Genomic DNA, 11,525 nt, shown 5'->3' on the forward strand with positions numbered 1-11,525 from the left:
GGGCTCTGGGGCTGCTTTCCTGCGGAAGCCCCTTCCCTGAGCCCTGGCTCTCGCACTGGCTGGGTCGAGGGAGTGACCTCACGGGCACGGATGTGAAGCCGCTCAGAGCTGAAGAAACAACCAACCAACCAAGCGTGGGAGGAAGCGCCCCCTCTGGAAGACGGTGGACTGGCACCTGAGCGGCAGGGGGCTCAGTGGTCATCTCGTTTTTAGAGGGAAAATGGGCCGGAGAAGGAAAGGAAGGGGCTGGGCGAGCTTGGGTCTGAGCTGGGACTAGAACTCATGGCTCCCGGCGAAGCCAGCCACAGCCACAGCCACGGACGGGCCCCTCCTCTGGGCCGCACTCCGCTTGGCCACTAGCTCTGTCCTCCTGGGTCCGCAGGCCCCGCCACGAGGCAGGGAACAAGGACGCACGGTCTCCTGCCTGCTGCCCGCTGCCTCCAGCCCACACAGAGCTGGGGGAGCGGACAGCATCATGTTCGTGCTCACTGGTATTTCTCACTTTCCTGTAATCATACAATGCTTTTTATTACAAAACCTGCCACCTTTTACTTAAGAAACATCCTACCAATCTACCAAGACTATTTAAGGAGCAAAATAAACACAAGGACACGCGTCATGGACTAGAAAGCAGTGGGCAGGTGGGAAGGGTCCCAGTGCTTGCCCTGCACCCAGGGCCCTGAGCCAACAGCCGCACAACCAGGACGAGCAGGGACCTTCTCAACCCCTCCTCCCACTTCTCAGGGCCCCTCCCGTCCTCCTGCCCTGGAGGCCAGGGCACCCAACGCGGAGGGACACGGGCCAAGATCCCGCAAACTAACAAGAGATGAAAAGTGCTTCTCATGCAGGCAAGGGAGAGAAAGGGAAATACACAGACACAAAGAGAAGGAGGGAGGCAGGAAGGTAGGCATGGCCATGGAGGGCAAAAAAGGGGTGGCGGGCAGCTCTGGAGGGGGGCACAGAACTCAGACCCAACTTGAGGCCACCACTGCGGGCAAAGGCGCTCGGCACCGCCCACCCGGCAGGCCTCCTGCGTCCATCCTGAGGGAGAGAAGGTGGAAACATCCAAATGCCACATCCCTTGAGCAGCAGCCACTGGCAAAACTCCACATGGCTGCAGCAACCAGGAGTTTGAGCTTATAAAAGTTAAAAAAATAAAAATAAGAAGCTGGGAAAGGCTCCCAGAGAGCCACGTGGCACTGCTCAGGCCTGGCGGGGAGGTGGTGGGTGGACAGCAGGTCATACGCCAAGGTCACTGATCGCGTTGGAACAGCCAGCTCCCGGGTGAGTGAGCCAGGATACGGCGGGGCCCTCCAGCCCCATTCCTCCCGGTGAGCGCGATCTGAGAGCGATCGGAGCCAGCTAGTGGAGGCGGAGCTCGGAGGGCACGTGTGCGCTGTTCTCACAGGAAATGCGGGGCAGATGGCTGGCCCAGAGCCCCACCTCAGTACTGACCTCACTGAATGTTTCTTTTAAACATATTTTTATTGATCTCAGAGAGGAAGGGAGAGGAAAATAAACACAATAATAAGAGAGAAACATCAATAATAAGAGAGAATCATTGATTGGCTGCCTCCTGCATGCCCCCTACTGGGGATCAAGCCAGCCACCTGGGAATGTGCCCTTGGCCGGAATGGAACCCGGGACCCTTCAGTCTGCAGGCCAGTGCTCTAGCCACTGAGCCAAACCAACGAGGGCTCTCCTCAAATACTGATCCCACCTCTTGGGGATCCTGGTGGGGAAGCCAGAGAAAGACCCTACTCACCTGTATGACCTTCTGCAAAGAGGCCCTGCCTGCAGGAGGCGTGTGGGTTGCAGAGGAGCAGCTGGAACCCTGAGAACGGAGGGGAGTGACTGTGGTGCTGGAAGGACAGCCTGGTCTGGGGAACACTAGGTACGTCTGAGCCAGAGCCTGCTGGGCCCCATGGGCTGAGAGCAGCAGTTCCTTCGGAAGCTTAAGGATTTCCTGAAAACCCGCTGTGCCCAGGACAGGTCTATGGCCTCTGCCTAGGAGAGTGTGCAGGGAGAAGGAACAGCATTAGGGGAGGAGCAGAGTGAGCGCCTGTGCTTCCAGGAGGGGCATGGGGTGTCTGTGGGCTCTGGAGAGAGCAGGTCTGGTCTTCGCTGAGAATGTGGGCATTTGCTTCAAAAGAGAAAGCCCCGCCCACCCAACCAGACCTGGAGTCAGGAGAGCAGGCCCAGCACCTGCCCTGAGGTCACGCCTGGCTGCACCAGGCTGTGTCCCTGGCCTTAGGAAGCAGTGAAGCAGGTCCCGGTTCTGATTCCTTCTGCATTTTTAGCATGGGGAGCGCCTGTGACCAGCCCAGTCAGAGAGGTTTTGCCCTGGTGGGCATGCATCAGTGGTTAGTGAGGGTGGGGAACCTTTTTTCTGCCAAGGACCACTTGGATACTTATAACGTTATTCATGGGCAATACAAAATCATCAACTCAAAAATCAGCCTGCTCTATTTGGTCAAACATTTAGTTTACTCACCCCTAATGCCTTGGCCAAATGATTTCGTGGCCTTAGACAGCCCTTGGGCCAATGTTCCCCACCGCTGGCTTAGAGCACCGGCCTGTGCCCCAAAGGGTCACCAGTTCGATTCCGAGGCAAGGACATGTACCTTGGGTGCAGGTTTGATCCCAGCCCTGGTGGTCAGGCATGTCTCTCACATCGATGTTTCTCTCTCTCCCCCCACTCCTCCCTCCTTTCTATTCTCTTTAAAAATCAATAGAGCCCTATCCAGTTTGGCTCAGTGGAGAGCACTGGTCTGTGGACTGAAGGGTCCCAGGTTTGATTCTGGTCAAGGGCACATGCCCGGTTGTGGGCTTGATCCTCAGTGTGGGGCATGCAGGAGGCAGCAATCAATCAATGATCACTGATGTTTCTATCTCGCTCTTCCTTTTCCTTCCTCTCTGAAATCGATAAAAATATATATATTTAAAAAGTAGCCCTCAGAAGTTAGTCTCTATACTATTAAAGAAAATCAGTGGAAAAAATATCCTTGGGTGAGAATTAACAAAATAAATAAATAAATAAATAAATAAAACGTAAAAAGCCAGGCTCCTCTTTGTGGCTGGAATGAACATGATGCAGCACAAGCAGCGGATCCGAGATGCAGAGGCCAGGCTCTCCCGCAGGCTCCATCCCCTCCCGCCACTTTGGCGGAGGTGCCCGACCACACCTGCCAGATGGGATCCCTGAGGTACCCACAGAGGCTGGGCACCATGCCACCCCTCTATCCAAGAATACCACCCCCTGGCAGGCTGCCAGGAACAGCCAAGCCCCTTGGACCCTGCTCCCAGGAATCCTACCACACAGAAGGCAAACATGCCAGCTGCCACGGCCTGGTGAACATGCCCCAGAGACACAGCTTTGGCCAGGGAGCCAAATGCTTTCTGAGGACACACCTTCACAGCTCGGACCCACTGAAGAATGTTACATGGGGAGAGGAACCAAGCTGGTGGCGTAGGTAACCACCAGTACTTGCTGCCTCCCACAAACACATAAAAATTACAACTAAAATACAGACAACCATCATCCAGAGCTGCCTGAAATCTGGCTGAATGGAAGTCCTACAACTACAAAAGGAAAGAAGAAAGTACACTGAGACTGGTGGGCGGGGCAGAGGCACAAAAGGGGCTGGTCCGTGTCCGGTGAAAAACAGGAGGTCCCAGGGTTCCAGAGCTGGGAAGAGATGTCCCTGTAATTTCAGGCTGTAAAAACCAGCGGGGATTGTGGCTAGTGATAAGGAAGCCGTGCAGTCCCAGGTGATCCTCTTAAAGGGCCCACACACAAACTTACATGGTCCTGCTTCCTCTAAGTTCCAATGCCAGGCAGTGGCTTTGGGGGAATCCAGAGACACATGGGGAGAAACTGGACTGTGCCTGTCTAGGAACTTTCTCCCAGACAAGGGTGCTCTCAGGGTCACTGTCCCTGTGCTGGGATCTCCTCCATCACAGAGCTGAGTGGCAGCCATATCTGAGTTTCCATCAGCCTGGCCTACACTGTTCATTCCACCCTAATAATTCTCTGAGATCTACCCCTTGCCATTTGCAGCCCCACTCAAGCTGTTTGCAGCTGTTTTTTCATATGAATAGCCTGTCCTGGCTCAGGCTTCAGACTTTGCTAAAATCTCTCAAACAAGCAGCAGCTGGAGTCAGCATGCCCCAAATCTATCAATAAAAGGCCCAAGACCTGGAACTAGCACCAACCTGACTTACTTCACAGTGGGGCCTCACCTGGGTACTCTTAGCACAGTGGTCGGCAAAATTATTAGTCAACAGAGCCAAATATCAACAGTACAATGATTGAAATTTATTTTGAGAGCTGAAAACCAACTTCTGTGCGTGGGCCATGAAGTTTCAATCGCACTGTACGTGTGTGCCCGCACGTGATATTTTGTAGAAGAGCCACACTCAAGAGGCCAAAAAGCTGCATGTGGCTCACGAGCCGTGATTTGCTGACCACTGTCTTAGCACAATACAACTTGCAGCCACCTTCAGATCTCTCTGTAGCCCTGTTGGGTAATTCCAGAGCCAGTGCACCAGGTGGACTGCTTCAGACCACCCCATAGAACTCTACACATCCACAAGCAACACACTCAAGGGGCAGACTCACTGAAGCAAGTCCTGCTCCTTAGGGGTGTCTCCTGCATAACAGCTCCTCCATTGTATATGCAGCTGGTCCTCACAGCCAATTGCTTTGAAGATCAATTCCTCCCAGTGAGGCCAACATCAATCAAGGCTCAACCCTAAGACTGCACACAGCCCACACAGGGGCGCACTTAGAATGCCCAGCTCAGGTGATGGGGAGGCTGAGCCACTGGGCCACTCTACCAGTTCCAGGAGACAGAGCAGCTCCACTTAATACACAGAAAAAAACACAGGGTAGCAGCCAGCCAAAATGTGAAGACAAAGAAGCATGTCACAAATGAAAGAAATGGAAACAAGCAAACTACTGAATACAGAGTTAAAAACAATGGTTATAGGTTACTCAAGGATCTTAATGAGTGCTTCAAGGAACTTCATGAGAACTTCAAGGTACTTAGTGAGACTTTCAAGGATCTTAGTGAGAATGTCAAAGACATGAGAAAGGACCAGTCAGAAATAAAGCATACACTAACTGAAATAAAGGATAATTATCAGGAATTCAATATTTTGAGAATCGAATCAATGATTGGAATATGAGGGAGCAAAAAACACAGAATGAGAACAGAAAAAAATAAGAAAATATGAAGATAGTGTAAGAAGCCTTGGAGACAACTTCAAATGTACCAGCATTTGCATCATGGGGTGCCAGAAGGAGAAGAGAAACAGAATAGAAAAATATTATTCAAAAATAGTATTGAAAACCTATTTGAAGAAATAATGACAGAAAACTTCCCCTACCTGGTGAAAGAAATAGATGTACAAGTCCAGGAAGCGCAGAGTCCTAAATAAGAGGAACTCAAAGAGGCACACACCAAGATACATCATACTGATTTCTCAACAGGAACTTTGCAGGCCAGAAGGGAGTGGCAAGAAATATTCAAAGTGATGAATAGGAAGGACCTACAGCCAAGATTACTCTACTCAGAAAAGCTATAATTTAGAATTAAAGGTCAAATAAAGGAGAAGAAGAAGAAGAAAAAAAAGAAGAGACTAAAAATATGAACAATAAGTACCTATTAACAATTGAATCTGAAAATCAAAATAAATGAACAAGAAGTCTAATGAACAAAATAAACTGTTGAATAACAGAATCAGAGGCATGGAAACACAGAGGGAAGGAGAGAGGGGCTATGTAGAAAGAGATTAACCAAAGATCTTATATGCATACTAGTGGCCTGGTGCATGAATTCGTGCACATTGAAAGGAAATTAATTAGAAGAAATATTTTAATGTCACTATTCACCCTTTCTCTATAATAGAAGTGTCAACCAAATTCACAATAGACAATGACAGATGGAAACACACGTGTGCAATTGGTACCAACAAGAGCTTTATATGTATCGACCTGCATGAGTCAACTTAGCCTGTTACAGATATAGAATAAACTTGCTTAATTAGACTAGCTTCTGATTTAGCTAAACTATTTCCTGCCGGTCTAGCACCCCAACTTCTCTTTCAGGTAATTGTCATCAACACAGCAGTAAATATCAACACGAAGCAGATTATTATTGTAGATCATGCAGGGAGAACAAAGGTAAAATATGTAATTGCAGCAGTGTTTGACTATATTCTGCACAGTGAGAAAAGCTGAAGTCATTTTCAAGGTCCACCATTCCTTATTTCTCTTCAGTCGGTTCAAGTTTCTAAGCTTCCTAAATCTCTAATTTCCGGCTAATGAAAAGAAAATAAGATTCCACCAAGTCTCCTATCTACCTACTCCAGGACTTCTGTGAAGATCAAATGAGATGAGGCACAGGAAAAGGCTTCACAGACATTTGGCTAAAGTGTGAAATGTTTGCACGTGGATATAAAGCAGGTCGTATTCCTGGGCTGAAGAAACTGCAAGGAGGCTAGTCGCTAGGGAGAGGAATCTGGCTGCTGCTACGTGACGTCGTTACCTGGATGGTCGGACACTTAGCATATTAGCCTTTTATATATACATATAAATAGATATGCATTACCTATAGACATAGACAGTAGCTATGAAGGCCTGGGGCAGGGCGGGAACTGCATGGAGGGGAGCAATGGGGGGAAAAAGAGGGACATCTGTAATACTTTCAATAATAAAGATTTTTTTAAGAAAAGAATGTTACAGGCCTGTGGTGGTCAGTACCATGCCAGGGCCGAAGGTGGTGGCAGTGTCTCCTCTCAGGAAACATCAGATGACAAACAAAATGGGTGCAAGGGGAATCTGTGCATGGTGATGAAATACCACCTACCCGAAACCGATCACAGTCTCACTGATAGAAAGATGTGGAAAGCTGGTCAATCTTGAAGCTCTGAAAGGTCAAAGCCAACCACTCCCTATCTAATTGAGACAATGGTATCTGAGGCAACTTCCCCATCAAATAATCATGTAAATCCTTACTGATGTGATAATTTGCCTATTACCTGCCTAAGGGCTATGGGTGTATCCCATAGTCTCAATAAAAGGGATAGCAAAGCCAGAGCCTAGTGGTAGTCCTCTCCCTAGAGGTGGGCTCCTGCCTGGCCCCCAATTCCCCAAATTAAATTTTTTCTAGTCTCTTTTCATTTGCGTGTGGCCTTCTCCAGAACCCGAACCCTGAACCACGCGGGACATGAAAGGGGTTCCCACAACCACCCAGTGTGGGGTTCAACCCCACAACAGTAGGACCTAAATTACCTTTGCATCTCAGAACCACAGGCTGACACTGTCCAGGAAGATAGCCTGGGAAAGGTAAGGAACATTCAGCAGAAATCTGGAAATGCATTCCAGGTGAAGAAGGCTAAGATCACAGTCCAGGGTGGAGGCCTCCCTGCTGGTGTCTGGTGACCTTGCAGTCTATTCACCTACAGAGATTTTCATAGGTGGATGTCAGAGGGAAAAGGTGACTTTCGAGGCCATTCCACTAATCTGCCTCTGAGTAGGAAAGACCTACCCCACTTCCCGATGCCAGGGAGCCTCCAAGTGCCTGACCATTATGTAGCTGCCCTGGGGAAGCAAGTTACCCTCGGTCCTGGGTGGGCGTTCTTGTTTTGCATTAGCTGATGTGGTTCATGCTCCTACCTGTACAGTGAAGGCATTTCTGCCACCCTGGCCACAGTGGACTGAGTCCTTGTCCAAGCACACCATTGGGCAGAGCCATACTGAGAGGCAGTGAAACAACACAATCACACCCTCTATACAAGGAAGCAGGGAGGCTGGTGAACAGGCGGAAGTGAGTCACTTCAGCCTGTATCCTGGGACCCCCTTGTGCTGGTGCTATATGAAGCTAGCTAACACCCCAGTCTGGAAAACTGGGGACTCAGGAACTGGTGGGCTGACTAGATGACACCCCACCTTGCACATAGCCTGGCACTCACCCCCACTTCATGACTAAATGTTACTTCTTCTCCAGCGCTCCTTAGAGATGGCAATTCTGATCCCCAGACTCAGGGCAGGGCACATGGGGCAGGGTGAGGCCTGCGGACGGGTTCCGGGGAAGGGGGGGGGGGGCGGTAATGGCCTCTTGTTCCCATGGTTGGCTTCTTTTATCCCCATGCGCACCTGCTCCAGACAGCTTCTGAATCTGCGTGAGCTGCGGATCCAGCCGGAGCCCTGGCCAGGCAGACGGAATCCCAAAGGTCCTCGAGCCTGGCCTGAGACAGGGGACATTGCCCATGGCCTGGCCAGACCCAAATTAGGGCAGATTCTTCTGTTCCTTATCATCTTCGCTGGAAAAGCCTGTCTTGATTTGCAAAGCCCTTTGCAGCGTTTGCTCTGCTCAGTACCCCAGATACCCTTTGGGAAATGAGGAAACACAACTTGGGTTATCTGTGGGGTCCAAGGCCAAAGCAGACTGAGGACCAGAAGGCCTGCACGGACTCTCAGCCGAGGCTCTTCCCATGACCACACTGCTCCTAAAGGGATGCACCACTGGCCGCAGCTCAGCACTGTTAACGTTAAGTAAGATCTCCTTCTATCTCTCAGCGAGTGACAAGCACGGACAGTGCAGTCTCCAATCAGGGAACCTCACCCCAATCTTAGAGTCGAATGAGGGGCACTCAGAAGCAGCAGCATCTGCAGCCACCATGAAATGCCACACGTGGTCCCTCAGTCTGTTTCCATATATTGAGCCTGTAACAAGTCACACAGCTTGGGTGTGTGTGTGTGTGATGCTTCAACAACATCACGTGGGACTGAGCACCCTGAGCTCTGCTGTCTGCCCCCAGAGGCCCTGGTGTTTCTGCCTCAGTGACTGTTCACCCCCTTTTTGAACATCACCACTCCAGGTTGGAGAAGGAGACCAGAATGAGAAACACAATTTGGGAGAAAGGGCTACTTTGGCACACAGCACAGACCCAGCTCAACATTCCTTTAGCCTCAGGGTCCTGGAAAAACTGCCTCCCTGATCCTGACAGACATATGGACCCTGGTGCTCCCCTCCCACCACCGCCTGGGTGCCTCACCTGTACCCTCCAGGCAACAGGGCAGCTCTCCGGCCCCCCCAGGCACACCCATTGCTGGCTTGCAGAGGCCCACCGACCCTACCCACAGCTAAGGTTAAGGGGGTCGACCTGCCAAGAGCTGCGGGCAAGTCCTTCCACTGTCCTCACAAAAAAGGGGAGTCTGATTAGCCCCATCCTGCCCCCATCAGCTCTCCTAGGCCCGCCACTCAGAAGCGGGTCAGGACACCGACAAGACCAACATTTCTCAAAAAATACTCCCTGTCTCAAGGACCCTGTGGGGCCACAGGGACTTCTGTCCTCCGAAAGCCAGGGAGAAGGTCTGCTTCAGGATGTGGGGTCCTACTCAGCCTCAGAGGGACCCCAGGTGCCTGACCCGTGACAGGCCCTCAAGAATGCTGACTTCACTCTGTTCTTTCCCCTCCAAGAAGAGCTGTGTGCACCCTTCCCGTCAGCCCCTCCACTCTCCTGCTTCCCAGAAGCAGGCACCGCAGTGCTGGGGACAGCATGGGATCAGTAGTCTTCTTGCTATCTGGTGTGCAAATGGGATGTGATGGTCTGGAAAATCCATTATTCTGTTGGAAAGCAAGAGTTTCCACAAAGGCCTTGCACTGGTTTTCAATTGTTGAGACCAATAAATACACGAGCTGAGGTTAGTGATGGGTAATGTCATCTTTCTTCGATGAATCAATTCAGAGAAGGCTCTTGAGCATCCTGGGGCATCTCAGGCCTCATTCTGTTTGGAAGAGTGAGGCCAAGAGCGGACCTCATCCCTCCCTAGCCCCTAGGTCTCTGCTTCTCTCTCCCAGCGCTGTGCACACCTTGGGAACACACACTCCGGGGGTTCCAGTGTGTCAGGTATAAGGGGGGAGGGGTCGCCACAAAATCAGCAGGGATGCACTTCTGAGTCGGTTGTAGAAACTCCTCCTAGGAAGGTGCCCATACATAATTATTACTATTGTATATTTCATCGGCGATGGGGAAACTTCAGAAAGGCCACCCGAGACCTCCCTGTCCCATCGGCATGGACACCACCACTAGGAGGGTCAATCTAGCAAGAATATGAAGTCCAAACTCGCCCCCAAAGCTGAGTGAAGACACCCTCCTGCCTCTCTCCCACTCAACAAAATCCATGGACCAGGCCAGCCGGCTCTCAAAAGTAAGGAAGGAAAAGGAGTGGAAGAGAGGAGGGTGGTTGAGGGGGGGTGGGAAAGGAATGCCCTCAGGACAGCCCTTAAGTGGAGGGGACGCCAGACTGGCAGTCAGTCGCTAACCAGGGGCACAGGGACAGGCAGAGGGCAGAGCGCTGGCAGCTTCCAGGAAACCAATCCAACCCCCTCTCCCCTCCACGGCTCAGCGGGCGCTGCCTGCTGAGCACCTGCCCAAGTTATTCAGCGGGAGGTAAACACCGTCTCCCACCTGAGGCGCAATACAGCATGCCTCCAGGTGGGCAGCCACACACACTGGCATCTCACCAGCCCCGCGGCTGCGCCCTTGGATTCCCCAGAGGAGCTGGCAGTTACGCATTCCTTGAGGACCCTTGGCAGGGGGGACTGCCCTTGGGTAAAGAGGAAGAAAAGCGCCTTTGGCCAACCCAGGCCACCCTCCCCGAACCCCTTCCCACCAGCCTTCCCGGGGACCAGCCTCCCAGCCAGGGGAGGAGAGAAGCGCGGACATTATTTCAACAGGTCCCCCCGCAACCCAGCCTCGCCCGGCCATCCTTCCTCCGCCCGGTCCGGAGGCCTCAAATTCCGCGGGAGCCGGCGCTCACCTGCTGCCACCCCGGGCTCCGTACCCGCGGTCGGGGGCCCAGGGCGGTGCCCCTGGACGCTGCCCGGCCTCCCGGGAGGGGCGGGGCGCTCCCGCAGCTGCGCCCCCCGGCCCCGCGCGCTCACCTGGCGCAGGTGCTGCAGCAGCGACCCGGCCTCGTCCCGCCGGCCCTGGCGCACCATCCGCAGCAGCTCCTGGACCATGCCCACGCGCCGGTGGTAGGGGGGCAGCCCCGCGCCCGCGCCCGCGCGCCCCGCCTTGTCCCCGGCGCGCGGCAGCAGCGACGCCCAGAAGTCGGGCCGCTCGCGGCGAGCGGCGGGCGGCGCGCCGGGGGCTCTCTCCGCCAGGCCGCCCTTGGTCTGCCGGGTGCCCATCCCGCCGCGTCCGCGCCGGCGGCCCGCCTCCCGGGCTGCAACTTTGGGGAAACTGTTGCGCGCGGGCGGGGCGGGGCGGGGGCGGCGGCGGCCCGCGCTGCCCTCGCTCCGCCCTCCGCGCTCCCGGGCGCGCTCCCCGGCGCCCGCCGCCCCCGCCCCGGCCGCCCCGGGCGCGGCTCCGCTCCCGCCCCGCGCCCGCGCCGGCTCCGCGCCGCCGCGCCGCCCTCCCTCCTCTCCGCTCCCTCCCCGCCTCCTCCCTCGCTCCCTCTGCTTCCCCTCCCGGGCAACGGCTGGGGGCGGGCGGCTGTCCCCGCGGCGTCG

General features: G+C 53.5%; 1 protein-coding gene across 2 annotated transcripts in view; it reads right to left on the bottom strand.

Annotated features, from left to right (window-relative positions):
* LRRC75A (leucine rich repeat containing 75A) overlaps positions 1–11,290 on the bottom strand; it is a 49,367-nt gene extending 38,077 nt beyond the window's left edge. Inside the window, exon 1 of one of the 2 annotated variants that reach the window (XM_036412570.2) lies at positions 10,956–11,283. In XM_036412570.2, the coding sequence (XP_036268463.1) occupies positions 10,956–11,204 (249 nt within the window). In that variant the 5' untranslated portion in view covers positions 11,205–11,283. Of the gene's footprint in view, positions 1–10,955 lie in introns of both variants that reach the window. The other variant, XM_036412571.2, reaches the window with a different exon arrangement.
* Between the last annotated feature and the right edge of the window lie 235 nt (positions 11,291–11,525).

Source organism: Pipistrellus kuhlii, unplaced genomic scaffold, assembly GCF_014108245.1.
Source record: "Pipistrellus kuhlii isolate mPipKuh1 unplaced genomic scaffold, mPipKuh1.p scaffold_m20_p_45, whole genome shotgun sequence".
NCBI lineage: Eukaryota > Metazoa > Chordata > Mammalia > Chiroptera > Vespertilionidae > Pipistrellus > Pipistrellus kuhlii.